Source organism: Scleropages formosus, chromosome 14, assembly GCF_900964775.1.
Source record: "Scleropages formosus chromosome 14, fSclFor1.1, whole genome shotgun sequence".
Classification (NCBI taxonomy): domain Eukaryota; kingdom Metazoa; phylum Chordata; class Actinopteri; order Osteoglossiformes; family Osteoglossidae; genus Scleropages; species Scleropages formosus.
Window position 1 is genome coordinate 23859773 of NC_041819.1, and position 17354 is coordinate 23877126.

The 17354-nt window shown below is 46.2% G+C and overlaps 1 protein-coding gene across 3 annotated transcripts in view; it reads right to left on the reverse strand.

Moving 5' to 3' along the window:
- LOC108928922 (receptor tyrosine-protein kinase erbB-4-like) overlaps positions 1–17354 on the reverse strand; it is a 128747-nt gene that overhangs the window by 32352 nt on the left and 79041 nt on the right. For all 3 annotated transcript variants that reach the window (XR_003798136.1, XM_029257866.1, XM_029257865.1), the window contains exons 15-19: positions 17174–17218; positions 12283–12415; positions 8476–8598; positions 7700–7798; positions 5100–5285 (exon numbers count right to left, since the gene is read on the reverse strand). Coding sequence is in view for 2 of the 3 variants with exons in the window: in XM_029257866.1 (XP_029113699.1) it covers positions 5100–5285; positions 7700–7798; positions 8476–8598; positions 12283–12415; positions 17174–17218 (586 nt within the window). In the remaining variant the exon portion in view is untranslated. The remainder of the gene's footprint in view (positions 1–5099; positions 5286–7699; positions 7799–8475; positions 8599–12282; positions 12416–17173; positions 17219–17354) is intronic.

The following is a 17354-nucleotide window of genomic DNA, read 5'->3' on the forward strand; positions in this document are numbered from 1 at the left end:
GGATAATGGAAAATGATTGAGAAGCCCAACTGTTGTTATAACTCAATCTCTTTGTTTACATATTTACCGATGAACAGCAAATACGCCTTTTTGATCAGGAAGTTTCCACTCACACTGGTCTGTGATTAAGTCCCACTCCCAGGCTGGTTACCTTCTACTCACTAGCTGGCCTTTGTTGAACTGTTACACCTAGGTTGGCCTTGGGTCAGGGTCTATTCATTGGCTGGCCTTTAGTCAACTTACACTTGTAGGTTGTTCAGTAGTTATCTTCCACTCACAGGTCAGCTTCTAGTTAACTTCCACTAAAGGGCTGGGCTCTGGTGAACCTCCAATCATAGGCTGTTCCATAATCAACTCCCATTCATAGGTTGGCCTCAGCTGATCTTCCACTTTTACGTTGGCCCTTGGTTATTTTCCTTTCGTTGCTCGACCTCTGATTAACTTTGGCTCATCGGTTGACCTCTGGTCAATCTCGACCAACAACCAATAGCAGTCAACCCCAACCGACAGTTAAATTCGACTCATAAGTTGATGTCTGGTTATCCTCTACTCATAAGGTGGCCTCATGTTAACTTCAGCTCATGTTCTGGTCTTTATCATTGTGGTGGTCCATATATTCAGGAACTCAGTGTGAGAAGAAGAAACCTTCAGCTACCCAGCGGTTTGTTTTTGTCTGGAATCATGTGGTGGAACTGAGCAGCTGACCAGCAGAAACCGTGAAGCCCTAATGAGGCTCAGCAATATGTTTTTTCCTCAGGAGGGGTAACAGGGGTAGATCTGCACCAGCTACTCACCCCAAGGGGTGATTAAGCTTCTCGGATTAGATGTCCTTTGCTGTTTATTGTGTTTTGAGAGAAATACAAATGAGAAGCGTTGGGAAAACTGAACATTATTAGCAAAGTTTGATTTTTTTACCGACTAAGCAATTATGAGAATGCTTAACTGCAGACTTTGGAAGTGGTTGGGAGGTAGACTGCAGATGCAACAGGGTAATGAAAATAACATAAACGCCTTTGGTTCTGCAAGTGGAAAAATACAGAGTGGAACTGAAACGTTTATCACAGTCCCGCAATAATGATGGTAACATGCTGCTGTAACATGGTACTCCAATTTATGTTACATCGTATTTCTTGATACTACTGCCAGCGGATGGCATCGTGGTTGAGACCCCAGGTTCAAATCCCAGCTCCTGCTGTAGTACCCTTCATCAAGGCTTATCCTGAAACAATACAAGAAGAATGACCCAGTTGTACGAATGTGTAAATCACTGTAACATTGTAATTCAGCTGAAGTAATGTTCATATAAATATTTCTACACAAAACTACATTATTGCTGCCTTTTACCTGTTGATGCATCTACCCAACAACACTGCTTTGTTAACCACAACCTGATTTCATTAACTACCAGCCTGACAAGCGTATTCCTGGTTCATTACGACACATGTCTGGCAAACACATTTCTAATTCATTAACAAATAAACTTGGCAACCATATCCATATTTCCGTAACCAGTGGTGGCAACCTCATCCATACTTCAATAAGAAATACACAGAATCAGATTTCACCGTGTGGCGTGACACCTCTGCTTGACGTCCTCCAAATGGCTGGTAACAGAAGGTACAAACACGGTACTGACCTTTCCATAAGGGCAGGTTTGATATCGGGGCTCCGCCCCCTCCTCGGTTACATCAGCAACGTAATAATGAGCGGGACGAGGTGGTCGACCTGGATTCCCCTGACCATCAGCATTCATGTTTAATTGATTAATGCCTTCCTTAGAATGGATCCCACACTTCATCATTATGCTAATAATTCATCATGTGATGGATTGTTAGAGCTTCACACACGACGACTCCTGACAGCCTGAGAGACGCCGGTAAAATTTGCGACCGCGTGGCTGAAATCATGTCCTCACGGGCACGCACGTCTACGTGGGTTACGAGAACCATGTTTATTAGTCACCTGAAGAGAGGCACAGGGCATTTTTACACACGTTGACCCTTAAAGTGTTCAAAGTGACCTCGACCCCGACCCCAGTCGAGCCTTCGTATTCTCACACCACTTTTGATCACCTGTCTCCTTTTGACCTGAATTCTACAAGTTACTGACCCCAATTTGTAACCTATTTAACTGTTGTTAAGCTGTTTATAAATGTCTCTACGGTGTTTGACATCCTTTAAAAGGATGTAAACTCCCCGCCAGGAGCCCTCGACAAAGAGCTGCCCTGAAGCCACGGCGTCAGTGAGGCAGACGTTACGCTTCCGGAAGCCTCTGCGGGCGTTGGATGGCCGGACTTATGCCGCACCCCTTCCTGCTAGCCGAGAGTCTGATTAATGGCAGCTATTAGAGCGGTGCCCCGTTTGCTCAGAGCCGCTGCTGTCTCCTTCACCGTCTTCTTAGGCACTCTGCTCACGGCCGCTGGACACGGAGCGCAGCTGGGCTACGGCGACATCATGGCGTGGAAGAGGCCCGTTGTGATGAAACTGCTGTGACATTGCTGTCAATAATCCCCCCCACTTTCTCCTCTGCCTGATGCTGAAGACATGGGACTGTTATTAATTACTAATTATTAATTGAACTTATGCTTTTCTCTAAATCAGTTTATATTTTAAACATTAGCTACTATATTTTAAGGTTAAGCTACTTACAGTGATTTACTCCTTTATACAACTGGGCAATTTTTACTGTATTAACTCAGGGTAGGTACCTTGATGAAGGGTATTACAGCTTCAGTGAAGATTTGAACCCAGGACCTTCGAGCCACATTATAACAGCCCTGAACGCTACATAACCTGCCCTGACAACGCTGCTCACCTTTTCCTTCTGTGTATCTGAACTATTTTTGCATTTCTAAAAATTATTCTTACGGGCTGAATACATTACCATAGCAATTTCTACACCTTACATGAGGGTGCAATAACAGCAGTACATTGCTGGGACTTGAACCTGGGATCTCTAAGAGCATCATCTTAGAGCTCCTTTACCACTGCGCCACCATCTGTTCTGACATTTGCCAACAAGTCAGACGGGGAAAGCCCCACCCAATCCAAAACAGAGTAAACATACAGCAAAAGCAAGATCCAGTGTGCTTCTCTTGCAGGTGGATACCAGAGGAGCCAGCATTTGTGTGTATGCGTGTGTGTGTGTGTGTGTGTGTGTGTGTGTGTGGAACTTATTCCTCGTGCATAAATGCCAGCCGTGTCCTGACTCGTTTGGCTCCTGAGCCGAGGTCTGCCAGGGACCCCTTTCTCCTTGCCTAGGGGGTGGTTTGGGAAGCCCACCCCTCCCCTTTGGGGGCCACCGAGCCTCAGGGCAGAACGAGGTCATCATAAATATTGCACTTTGCCGCCAATTAGTATGCAGTGAGCACCGGAAACCATCTACATGCGCTCCCGGGCAAAACGGAAACAACCTGTGTAATATGACTTGTAGAAATAAAGGAGTTCCTCACACGCCGTTCTTGAACCATGATTATGTTTATCAATGCGGAATTAACAGAGTACGCGATAAATATTCTTGAGTGAACAGTAGGCAAATTGTATTCACAAGTCATACTTAGCTGCCATTATATTAAATGACACTGTAAGCCCTGCCGCAGCGCACTCTGTAATATATGTACACTGCATTGCCCAGAAAATAAATGCTTTATTTATCATATCCGTCCCATTATCCATTTCATAATTTATAGGTGTGAAAGGTTGTGTGCCGCAGCAGAATCCCTTATTTCGTTCTTTTCAGCGCCACGTGGGACGGTGGCTGTCAGAGCCAAAGAGTTTAAATCACACCCGATCGTGGCAATAACAATGCGGTTAAGGTTTGTGCTCCGGGAAGCTGGACTCGCCCATCCATCCGTGGCCTCTGTTCCATGAGGCACCGCTACCTCTTTTTGAGCCCTTTGGGACACGGGGGGGGGGGGGGGGGGGGGGGGGGTGACCCTGTCTTTTAGGTTCCCACCGGCATTCGAAAGGTTAAAGCATGAAAGATGATAGAATTAATGTTAACATGCTGTAAAGTGTAAAAAAAAAAAAAAACAAAATTAAATGTTACAGAATTGGAGGGAATTTATATTTCCAGTGGGTGGAACGAAGGGGTGAGTGTTCCGACCCGGTACATTCATCTGCAGCATTTAAATGGCGTTTAAAAAGAGATCAATAGATCAGATGGAAAGGACCAAAACGAGGAGGAAGAAGTGTGATCTGCCAGTGTGTGTGTGTGTGTGTGTGTGTGTGTGTGTGTGTGTGTGAGAAAGAGAGAGAGAGAGAGAGAGAGAGAGAAAGAGAGATTCTGCCCATGGCATGAGATCAGCCGCTGACGGACCTTGATCTCCAGACATCCTGCAGCCCCCCAATGGGGTGAAGTGTGTGGGGGCTCCATATCAAAGAGGCCTGGGCAGAGCCAGGAGGTCCAGTCAGAGGAGGAGTTGCAAACACACAAGACTCACACCTTGCACCCCCCCCACTGACCAATTTGCCCACAGTTGGATGAGGACAGAAATCAGGTGAGGCACCGACCTCAGTTATGTGACTCCCCTATACCAGTAGTACACCTTTACCCACCTGTTTTGGCTTCCTAGTACCCAAATGTCTTTACATTCTTACATGTTCATTTATAAGTGAGCAGTTGTACATATAGTGCGAGGCCAAATACAATATTATACATCATTCCCTTTATAAACACTAAACAATATCCAACAGTCCGAATAAACAAAAGTTCTACAGCAGGGGTCATTCATTGTTAGCGGACACTTTTACGTTTTTTTGCATTTTGTACATGGGCTAGCGCTGCTAACAGTTATGCATTTTTAAAAATACAGACATGCAAATATCAATTTATTTTTAACCGCATCTTCCTATAATAAAAATTTTCAAAAATCTGTCTGCAGCGGAGCCACTGCGACCTGCACTTACCCTCCAAGCCAATAGATGGCAGTAGACAAACAGAACCGTAATGTGAGAACTGCTTACTTGAACTCACTTCCACCGTGTTTACAGCTCGCGTCTGGTGTCACTGACAGTTATTTATCAAAAACTAGACGAGAAACAAGGCTCACATTAACGGGATGAATTTGTACCGTTCTGCCGGGACCGGATCCTCCTTACCTTCGCGATCTGGACACACCAGTTAAGCAGCAGCTGAGAGCCGATGTGGTCCTTGTGCTCGCGCACGTAGTCGAGCAGGCAGCCATGGGGCAGCAGCTGCGTGACCAGCTGCACAGCGGGGTTCAAGCACACGCCCAGCAGACGCACCAGGTGAGGGTGGTCCATGCTGGCCATGATCAGCGCCTCCTGAGGGCAAGAGGAAGCGCTTAGACTTGGATGGGTTCGACCGACAACTGGGTGGAACCGACAATTCGGTTGGACAGCAAACGTTACGAACGCTTACATTTCATACATGGATGCAATCTGTCGCGCCGCAAATTTATGCGTAGACACGGACGCAGTAAATCACAGTAAATCTCACACTCCGTGAGGTACTGTATGCAAGGATAAAAACACAAAAGAAGAGACAGCGTGGCGAGACAAAGCAGGCGGTTTGTAACTGTGTCTCTTCCATGTACCACGGCGATAAACACCATATCGTTTTCCTAATGCGACGCCGTTCTGCGCAATGCATTATGGGAAATTTAACAGAAAGATACTTTTAACTCAGAAATCCACACACTGCCTCTCTCACTCTACTGCATACACACATGCATACACACACACACCTCTGTCTGCCTCCCTGGTACACCTGGCTGAAAACTGGGTGAGAGTGCGTCTACCAGAGACACGTCCCCACGGCAACGAGCGGCCTGTGGTACCCAAAAGCCCCGCGGGCGCCAGGTTGGAGATGGCCTTTTCCAGCAGAGACAAGAGGTATTTTCGGACAGCCATGGGGTGACAGATGAGGCCGTATAAAATTTAAATTAGCGGAGGTACTGCTGCGGCGGGCGTAGGGAAGGCCTTTGGCTGTGCCGAGTCCACAACTAATAACCAGCGCTCTCGCACCCGAACGCACGGTTCCAGTTGAGGTACTGCAGCCAAAATGCGTGCGACACTGCCTCTCTGCGACGACCGAAACGGTGTTTACACTTCCACATACATTTTATTACTGTTTCTTCAGGTTGGCACTGCGGTATCCCATCATATTACCACGGATTTTTTTGCAACGGCAACTCGGGAGGAGGCCGTCTGCCCGTCTCGATCGATATTTAACAGATGAGTGTTGGTACAGCTGTGTCCGGTGGTGACATGAATCTGCGCCCTGTGCCATGGGGGACGTGTGCCAGATTGCCGTTTCCTCGGTGCCCCTGTGTTCAGAAACGAAGACGGGGTGTGTGGTCGGATCTCCGGGAACGGTTTTCGGGAGAGGCGGCACATCGAACGTACGTGGAGCCTCCTTACCGGTCAGCTCACACCCCCGTTTCCTCCATCAGCCAACAGCCACAGCCTAATAGGACTGGGGAGCTGGGGATTTGCCCAGGTGTTTGTGTGTGCGTGTGTGAGACAGTGATTTACAGTGACCATATGTGGCAGCGACTGCATCTATGTTGTTCAATTAAACTGTGTAATTGTGTGTGTTTCATTTCGAGCTTGCGTGTGTGTTCCATTAAGTTCGCACATGTAACTGTAAGTCTGCCTTTGTGACCGTAAAGTTGTCGCCCAGCAACATTAGCTGACCGTCAGTCTGTGTGCGTTCGCGAAAATATGCATTTGTGCCCGTTAGTCTGTGTGTATGTTACCGTAATTGGGTGTGCGTGACCATTAGTTTGTGCGCATTCATTTGCGAGCGTAGTGGGAACGGCTACGTTAGCTGTAATACTCCTGATGCCAAAACAACACTAATAAGAGAGTTATCCTGGGAAATTCAAAAAGACAAATGACTCTCATATCACGCAATATAGAGAATAGCTCCTTGTTTTTATGAATATTGCCATACACTAACACATTATGAATATTGCAGCACAATAATGCAAGAGGAAAAGATTACAGTTTTGTGGAGGACGAACAACTTTAGCATTTTGTCAAAAAGAGGAGGTCTGACATGCATTATTATTGGGCGGAGGTGATCCTTTACTCAATGTGGAGAGGGTCAATTACATAGAAAAAAAACGGTTTCTATACTCTGCAGCCTGACAAGAGGTGGAGAAAAGTGGACATCATCTTGGTTCTGGGATGGGCTGCATATGGAGATGGACTTCAGCACCACAGCAGGGTGATACTGAGTTGCAGCCACAGCAAACCCCTGAATACAAACTACATCCCTGTGGTGTTTTGCATTATAGCCAAACTGAACTGAGGCTTCACGAGGGGAAGAAGCTCTGTCATGAGGATCCACACTAATAAACACGCAAACACACACACGCACGCACACACACAGTCATAACCTGCTCCTGTTGCTCACATGAGTATACAATGCATAATATCGGTGAAAGTATGTGTCCACCTGGACAACCTGAGCCATACGTGTGTGGGATAAACTGGGCAGGATGGAAAGCAACACAGGTGTCCTACATCTCTGGAAACTGCAATAGAAGAGCTGGGAAGACATGTGACTAACTGCGTTGTGAACAAAACAAGGCAAGTGGACTCACACTTTATTGGTAGTAGGTCACTTTGACGCTGGTAACATCAATAATTTTTTTTTCTTGAGCACAGATGAAACAATGGCAGCAAATTTTTCAGAGAGAGGGAGATAAATGAGGGAGGCTGACACTCACGTCCATGAACTCCACGTTAGCTTTCGGTCCTGTTGTCTCATTGAGGATCTTTATGGCCACCGGGATCTTCACCGTCTCACCTTCTGGTACCCAGATGCCCTGGGCCAGACACAGAACGGCATTTTTCAAGCAACATTTTTCAAACAGAATGTGCCTCTCCTCTGTCTTTCTCTCACTCTCTCCCTCTTTCAAATATGCACACACATCCTGAACTTCAACACCCCCAATGCAAAAATAAAAAAAACAACAACACCGAATCAAAAGTGTAGTTGAAAAGATGTTTTATAACCTCGGGAACCACGGAGGCCGTCAGCTTTCTCCTGTATTCCTTCCGAAAAGCTGAACAATTAGTGCGCCCACACAGCCAGATATCCCTCCTGGACGTTCTAAAGCACTGGGTGAAAAGGCTACTGGCAATCCTCCATTTATCAGCTGTGCGCTTTAACACAGGTCAGACGCTGAATACTTTTTAAAAGCAAGATTAATCTCAGTAAACGATGCAAGCAAAATCATCATGCCTGCAATTTTTTATTCCCAGGGAGTACAGCTTCATTGCCTTTTGTGGGGTTTTTACTCAAGAGAGGTGAGGTAACTGTATGGTACAAGTGTAACACAACAATCCCACTTAACCTGACAAACTAATGTTCTTACAGCACTGACGTAACCTTAACACAGTAGTGTGAAGGTGAGAGGCCACATCCATGCATTAGGAGGTCACATAAATCCCACGAACTAGCTAAACCTCAACTTAAGCACTCGTCAATGAGCCGAGTTACCTTGTAGACGGTGCCGAAGGCCCCGGACCCAAGGACCTTCACCCGCTTCAGCTCCGTCTCCTTCAGAATGCGCAACAGTGCCTGGTTGGGTGCCGTGCCACTCGGGGTGAGGGGCTCTACGAGCTGGGAGGGCATACAATCAAGTAATGAAAAAACTAACATACTAAACGGAACAGTTTTGCAGGTCAGTCTTCTAGTTTTGCCTGCAACTGCCTGCTCTTGAAGGATGTATGTCTGAATCACCATTCGGTGCTGTCATTCCGTGTGTATGCAATTGGAGGAATTGTCATTGTCAGGGCATTATGGACACATTTGACAGACATAAACATGCTTATGATTACGTAAACCTGTGGTAATTCTAGTGGTATGGGAAATTGCTTCTGACACCTGTCTTAGCACACCCTAGTCAGATACGAGAAATAAACACATATGAGTTCGGTTAAACTCTAGTAGAAGTTTAACCTTTAACAAAATCTTTGTTTATGCACCCGAAGGTATGTGTTTCCTTTGTGGTGATGCTCCCCCAACCAGCAAAACTAAAGCTGCATCATCTTCATTTTCATCAATGCTCAAGCTTTAAACTTGTTATTGTGGTGGGGTTTAAGAATTACGTGAGAGGTAGAAATAAGTGAGAAGTTCCCAATATGTAAGCAAGTATGAATATCTGTGTTTGTGATGGAATAAGAAAAACATGCCAAAAAAAAAAACTTGAAAAATTAGAAAAACTATCTGTGTTTTTTCTGGTCGAAACCATTAACTCATCGTTGAGGGAATAAACCAGCAGTTGTTGATAGCTTTAACATCGGAGAATGGCAGTAGCAGGGCAAATAGCAGTAGTAGCAGCAGGGAGAAAGCAACAGAGAGAGAGAGAGAGAGAGAGAGAGAAGGGGGGTGGATAATATCATGCAATGAAAGGGGGTGCGGGGTCCTCAATGTTTCATTATGGCTCAAGTGCCGGAGAAGGCGACCAGTAAATCAGCCGCTCTTCATTGCCGCCCCAACCCATTATGTCCAGGCACGGCCGTTTGATTAAAAAACAAAAGCCGTTCCTCATTTAAATGGAATTCTAAATCAGAGCCCAGAGGAGAGAGATCAGAGGGCCTCCGGGGGAAGCAGGCGCCTCGCTCAGCCCGAACGGAACGCGCAACGACTCGAATGCGCCGCGTCCCCTGCTCGTCCTCCTCCGTGATTCCGCCGAAGCACGAGCAAAACAGCGCGTGGCAAAGGTGGAGCTTTGCACTGCCGCACTCTGTGCATGTACTCAATGTTTTGTGCATGCTGGACTAGTTTTATGCGCTGTTTTTTTTTTCCTTCTTTGATATATTTCAGATCTGTTAATGGCACCAGTATGACACAAGAGGACAGGTTGAAAAGTTATTGCTCAAAGGCAGCAGCTCTTGTGTCACTCTACTTTGGTAACTTTAAAAGAATTTGTACAGCTGCCATTGTTTGTCATGACAGCTGGTCTTCCAGAACACCACACAGCTGACTAGCTAAAGAATTAAACTCAAGAACATGGAGGGGAAAAACTTGAAAGCTTTAACAACCTCTCCAGTGGGGAAAAGACAGTTGCATTTAGCTACACAATACTGCTGCCCCGCCCAGGACGACACTGACTATGTATTTGTCAAATTTTCCCAGGGTGTCGAGATAAGCAAAGAAGGACTATAGAGACGAAATGAGAGGGATGAAGGGAGAAAGAGAGAGAGAAAGAGAGAAAATGACAACTCTTTTTGTAGTATAAATAAAGCACACCCACTGTGGTGGAATCTACCACAGGGGGCAAGTCGGGGATTATGTGGGCCGTGAGTGTGACGACTGCGATCGGACCACTCTTTCTGGTCGCTTCGTCTGCTGGCTCCGTTCCGTCCACATCGTAGCTCTAGGGCTTCCGCAGCACAATCTCCTTCCCCACAACCAATCGTGCTTCATGCTTTAAAGATCATTACTCATCAGGTGCAAATGTTTTATATCATCATACAGGTCTCCTCGCGCAGCAGCAGATGTCTTCCTTGCCCCCTTGATTCTTTAAATATGCCCCTTGCTAACAAATTTGTTCCACGATACTCCTGCCGGGTTCGGGGAGAAGGAAATATATTCAGATGAAACGTCACAGGCGACTAAGCAGGAGCCCCGGAGAGAATCCCCTGCACTGCTTCTCCTGAAAACTCAGAACGCCGCAATCCGTTTATGCCAAGCAACACGCAGGAGGGAGGGAGGAAGCTTGACATCATTCACCATTTAAGCCTGAAGACAGGTGCCATGACATCGTGAGAGGGGGCTTTAATGGTTGTTTGCACCAAGAACAGAACCAGGTGGGGCCTTTCATGCAGATGCAATGGGGCTTCACCTGACAGCTGTCAATAACTGTGATCGTTGCACCTGTCCATGTTTATAGGACAAACAGTAAGGGTTAGTAGCCTAACCTATGGCAGGGGTCTGCATATGGGAGCAGATGGACAAAAAGGCAAATCCCCCTCCACTGTGTCATACCCCTGAGCAGTGAAACCTGGAGGCTCTTTATTATTAATTCAATTCAATTTATTTTTATGGAGTGTTCTTCTCACACAGTGACACAGAACACTGAACAAAGGATCAGAGGCATAATATAAATAAAAGGTTGGCCATATATTAAATTACTACAATAACTATACAATTATGAAAGCTATAAGCCAACTGGCCACAGAGGAAAGAAACAAAAAACCTCCCAACTGAAAAGCAAGGGAGGAAAAAAAAAAAACCTCTGGGGGTCCAAGTGGCAGTGGCTGGCCACCCGTCCTCAGCATTCTAGATTAAAAAGATTAAAAAGTCAATTTACAGCTATGTGCAGCACCAATAGTTGTAATAATGATAATAAACTGTGTTTATTATTACTTATCTGACCCTTTTCTTCAAAGCGACTTACAATGATTTACCCATTTATACAGCAGGGTGATTATTACTGCATTAATTCAAGGTAAGTACCTTCATCAGAAGTATCACAATGGGATTCAAACACAGGCCCTTCCGTCACGAGGCAACGGCCCTAACTGCCGCTCTGCTCCTGCCTTTTAACTAAGGTAAAGCTTTACTATAGTGCAATTCTATTTACCAACACATCTGAAAAAAACTTGCCATCACTTCGGGGTGAATTTCATAAAGCATGGCAAAAGAATAATAGCATACAGTAAAATACATTCAGACATTTTTCCACTGATGACTGCTATAAACATTCATCAAAGAGCGTAATGGGATTTGGTATTGAACAGCACAGTATGACAACTCCTGTGCTCAGTTCTCCCTCTGTAGTCGTAACTGTGTGCATACATGTGCTCTTGTACCATGGTGTGTAAAAGGTAAAAACGAAACTGAAAATTCTGAATCGCCTGCTTTTGTTTGCCTTGTCATGTCTTCGACACATATTTGCAACGTGTTTATTCATAGTGAATCTGGCTACACCGAATTTACATTTATTCACCTAGCTGATGCTTTTCTCCAAAGCGACTTACAAGGCTGAGCTGCTTACAATTATTCATGTGTTTATATACCAGTGTATTTTTTTACACCGTATTTATACACCAGGGTATTGTTTTTTCGCTGCGACAATTCAAGGGATGTATCTTGATGGGAAGAAGAATCTAACCAGTACACTAACCCCTAACTAACCACCGGCTGTCCCCGACCGGGTTTATCTCAAGATATTTGCTCCAAAAAAGCCCATATCCGCTGTTTAGAACAAAAGTTACACACCCCGTCTTTAAAAAGAGTGATTTTTATACTGAAGGGAAAGGTCTCATAGCGATGCTGCTCTGACGCTGCTTCACTCACCTCCGTCTCCAGGAAGCGCCGGAGGGCCCTCTTCTTCTTGATGCTCTTGCGGCGGACGTAGACGGCGACGCTCAATGCTACGATGACCACCACAAACAGCCCCCCGATCACCCCGGCAGCGATCAGGGGGGTCCTACAGCATGAGAGATGGCGTGAGATGGTGTGAGAAACCACCAGAGAGACAGTAAAGCGACTATGCAGATCACTCGGCACGTTCGGCCGCACCACAGTCCAACTGCACGGACCACCGTCCCGACCGTCGCCTGCACGGATCATCCCTCCGCTCTTGATACTATTTCACCTTCACACATCAAACGCATATCGAAATACGGCACAGAACGCGCGCTGCAGAAATTACACACTTTTTGTCGCTTCAAGGCTGGTTTATTTCAAAGCGCTCCTCTGTGAATAGAAATCCTGTGTGGCTCGGCGTTTCGCATTCTCCAATATAAGACGATACCCATGCGGTGAGCATACGCGCCGCGCTACGTTCCAACGAAAGAAATGTAGTTTTGCACTAATGAAAAAAAAATGTGTCCACTTCGCTTAGCGTGACATGTCTGGGCTGCAACTGAGCTTCCCTTCAGGCCTGGAACCTTAAGTCGGGAGAACAGTCGCAGACAAACGGTGGCACCGCACGGCCGTGTTTTACACGTACTCATTTATGTGACACCTTCCTCTAAAGCGACTTACATTGATTTACACATTTTACACAGCTGGGTAATTTTTACTGTTTCGACTCAGGATAAGCACATTGATCAAGGGTGCAACAGCAGGAGGTTGCATTTGAACCAAGGATCACGACATGTGGATGGGCCCACCGTTCTTCATAACATACTCCATCACTCAGAAGCTCACTGACTAAGACAGGGGTCCTTAACCTGGGGTCGGTGGAGGGTCCATCCATCCACGAACAGCCTTACTAAATAAAAGTTAAAAACGTTACCGTGTTGCTCCTGTCCGTGACATAATTCTTTATGAGGGCCATCAACTTTTAGTGCAATAAAATCAGTGAAAATGTGCAATATTTTTTCTCAATTTATGGACATTTTCCTGGAAGGGGGTCCTTAGTTTTCAGCTGAATCTTAAAGGGAGCTCTGGCCCGGAAAGGTTACGAGTCCTTCCAGTCGTCCCTATTATTCCTTTTCTACAAACCGCAGTCATTTAAAGTAACCGTAGGGGGCGCTTCACAGAGCCCCGGCTTCACAGTTTGCTCTGAATGGTAAAAGACAGGCGTCCCGTCGCTTTGTCCCGCCAGCTGAGCGGACAGTCCCAGGCCTCTTTGTTGCTGCGCAGCGTATCTGCCGTAACTCTGCACTCGCAGGCAGACCCACGACACCTAATGAAAATATCTGCTATAAAATATTCTATCTGTAGGCAAATTTTGGTGCTTCAAATCAGAGCGGCACAAAGCGAGAAACAGCAAAAGGAATGTATTGTTCTGCCGGCTTTGAACCGTCCAAACTCAGACGCGGCATAAATATTTCTCACTGTCTTGCGGCTGTTGACGCAGCGTGGATGCCGGGAACGGAAGCCTACGGTGAATTCAGAGCGTCGGCCGCCTGACGACTGAAAGACCAGCAGTTCACACTGTGTCTGGTGGACGACGTCCGTTCGTCCTCTCCTGCAGTTTGTTGGGTTTGTCCTGCTTGTTAATGATCGCTCTTCTCGTCCCCAGTAGTGGGACACCCTACAGTAATCCTGACCACAGCAGGTGAAGATTGGTGGACAATACTTACTGAATGGCTAACAGGAACGGGGGGGTTGGTTTGCAGGGCCTTTATATGTGTCCATTTTGTCCTCTGCCTGGTCAGACAGAGTCTGTCCACAACATCTGACCTTTGATTTCAGCTTGATCTTGTCTACCAGACAGTACAAAAACTTACATCTACTCAGTCCGCTGATGCTTTTTTCCCAAAGCAACTTATAATGTCAAGATTACAATTATTTACCCTTCAGAGTAGTTTTACTCAAGGAATTTAAGGTAAGTACCTTGCTCAAGGGTACTGCAGCTGGAGGTGTGGCTCAAACCTGCGACTTTTGGACCCAAAGGCAGTAGCGCTAACCACTATATTGTCAGCTGTCCCAAAAAATGACAAGAAAACCCAGAGAGCACCACAGATGAAAGGTGTTTCATTAATTTTATTTATTCATCTCATTATATTATTTCTGTAAGACAGCTAACTGTGGTATGTTTGCACACCAAGCTACTTACAGTTATTTAGCCCTTTATACAGATGGGTAATGTTTACCCTATCAATTCAGGGTAAGTACTTTGGCCATGCGTACTACAGGAGGAGTGGGGTTCAAACCCAGATCCTTCAACTGCAAGGTGACATTGCATTACCTAGAATGCCTATTCAAAAATAACTATAGAATAGTGACTGCAGCGGGCCCCTCTCGTCTCTGCTGTTCCCAGGTCATTTTCCCTGGAAGTGGCAAGGGTTTGATTCACAGAGGAAGCACATGAAGTCTCCAGGGGCGTGACATGATCCTAGCAAGGAAAAAGGCAGAGCCCCCCGCTCACATCCCACTCTGATCCCCATCGGGACACAGCGAATGGAGGGTAATTAAAACAACTCTGGAAGGCCATACATTACCCTTTCAAAGGCAGTGAAACAAATTGGTACCTGAGCCCTGATGAATATGAATTACTATTTGATTAGGCAAACTCGTGTTCACTTTTTCCACTAAAATATGCACAACTTATTTAACAGTATTTAACATTTATTCCGCAGCGATCCAGCAACTTCTGAACTAAAATGAAACTTTAATGGATCTAATGATAATAGCAGTAATAATAACAAAAGTGTCTTTGGTGTAAAAGGCACATTTTTGATCATGAGAACTGTTTAAAAGATGCATGTGACTGACAAAAGCTTTTTCTAATTTAAGATGCGAATGAAAAAGACAAAACCACTCTGCTGCTTGGAATATATGAAAGTCCTACAGAAGAGACTTTGAGACGACTTCTGCGGGAGAACAAGGACCTGTTTGCTTGTAGCCCGTCCGTCTGCAACTCTCTGGCCTTGATGCATCTCTCCAGCTTTCCCACAATGCATCACTGTCTCGGTTGGATGGCTGTCTGCTATGTAGCCTCACGTAGCGGCACTTATCGTTGGAACGCTGAGCTCTTAACCCTCCCCTTCCACGGCTCAATCTGGGCATCCCATCGCATTTTCTCATCTCCTAACTGCTTCATCGTCCAACGAGAGCCTCCGATCACCCCGATCAATCGAACCTGCAGTTTCCCTGCTCTCTTGGCACTTTGCTCTAAATTCCTAGCTATTACACCCCTCCCTCGCACCTCTAAACGGTTCGGCTCGGCCAAGATCGTGTTTACGCGTTTAGATTTGTCGTTCGTCGCCACTTTTGGGCTGCCGCTAATGTGCTTGTTTTGTTTCCAGTGCGTCGCCCCTCGTCCTACTAAATTAAGCCTTAAATTAATTCGGTGCAGAAGCCATTTTGCCTGATGTGTTTTGGGCACCCCCCCCCCCCCCACCCCCACCGCATCGCTCCCGGGCCACCGCTGACGCCTAATTTCAAATGCTTGCGGGCCCCGAATTGTTTGTGTCTATCTGGGGCCTTCCTGGGAGGACGGAGCCAAAGTCCTCTCAATTTATCAAGCGGGGAGCTCGGCGAGGGGCCGACTTCACCTGCACAGCTTGCCATTAATCAACAGAGACTCTGCGCCCGGCTTCATTTCCACTCCCCTCATTGCTGCTGATGTTCAGCGCCGTGGCAACTAATAAACAGTCGGCAGCTTCCCACAACGCTCTCAGTTCCGTCCTTACTGGCAGGGGAGGGAAGGGGGAAGACAGGGGCCCTTCTAAGCATCCAGCCCCTGGCCCGCTCCTCTCAGAAGAGATGTGGAGTGGGTTTCAAACTCGCCATAATGGGAGCAGACCACACGATCTCACAGTGTTGTTTCAACACTATTTGAGCTGCAAATGTGCTGGTTGATAACTGTGTCCACACAGTTCCATGGAAGTGATGCACATTACCACCCAGGCTATGATCTAAATAATGAATCTAGAATCATTTTTATAATTTCTTCATTCTTCTGACACCTTTCTCCAAGTCATCTTGCAATGATATGTTTGTACATTAAGCTAACTATAATGGCACCTATTTATACAGCTATTTATACAATGTGTCAATTGAGGCTGAGAATCTCGATCAAGGGTAATAAGGCAGCAGTGGGATTCGAACCTGGATCGTCGGATTGCATGGTGATGGTTCGAAGCACTACACCACATGCTGCCTCCCTGGTATTGTTGAAGAAGTATGAAAAACATTTCCTCTTATTTACTTTAAAATGTTCATTCTGCACCAAATGTGTGCAACCAGAGTGGGGGGGAGAGGTGAAAGACCATGGAACAGGTCAGGGGTCACACCTCAGAATCACGATCCCCCAGATGAGCTGGCGGCAACTTGCATTTTTTTCATGGATAGATAAAAATCGTATTCTCTGCGAAGGTGACCTTCTGTTGAGCGGCACTATGGGAAAGGCACGCTCTCTCATCAGGAGACGGAGGGAGAGCGCACCTCACACCTCCGCGAACAACAAGCCGAGGATTTAGTGGAGTGAGGGAGAACAGCGCAGAGAGAGAATAAGACGACGCAGGACAGAAATGGGAGCCGACCGTAAATAAATGATGGGAAAAGGGAAGGAGAAGAGTGAAAGGGTGTGAAACACGCAAGATTGGGCAGCCAGGGTGTGTGGGTAATAACCCTTCGGATCCACCGCTGTGGCTGATGTCACCGACTGACTGACCTACCCCTGGTCTCATACTTGAGGAACCCAAAGGAAGACCATATTCCAGAGACAAGGAAGGAAAAGCTAAGGGAGGGATGTCAAAGTGGGGGTCGAAGAGATCGGCAAAAATACCTGTCAATCATTCCCACGCAGTCCTGGATCCGAGGACCGACGCACCTGAGAGGAGGAAAAATTAAGACCAGTCATTATTTCTAATTATTGTGCTTGCATTTGCTTTCCTACAAATAAATAATTAAGTGTGTAAATATGCTGAGAACACAGTATATTTACATTTATTTAGCATATCTAATAT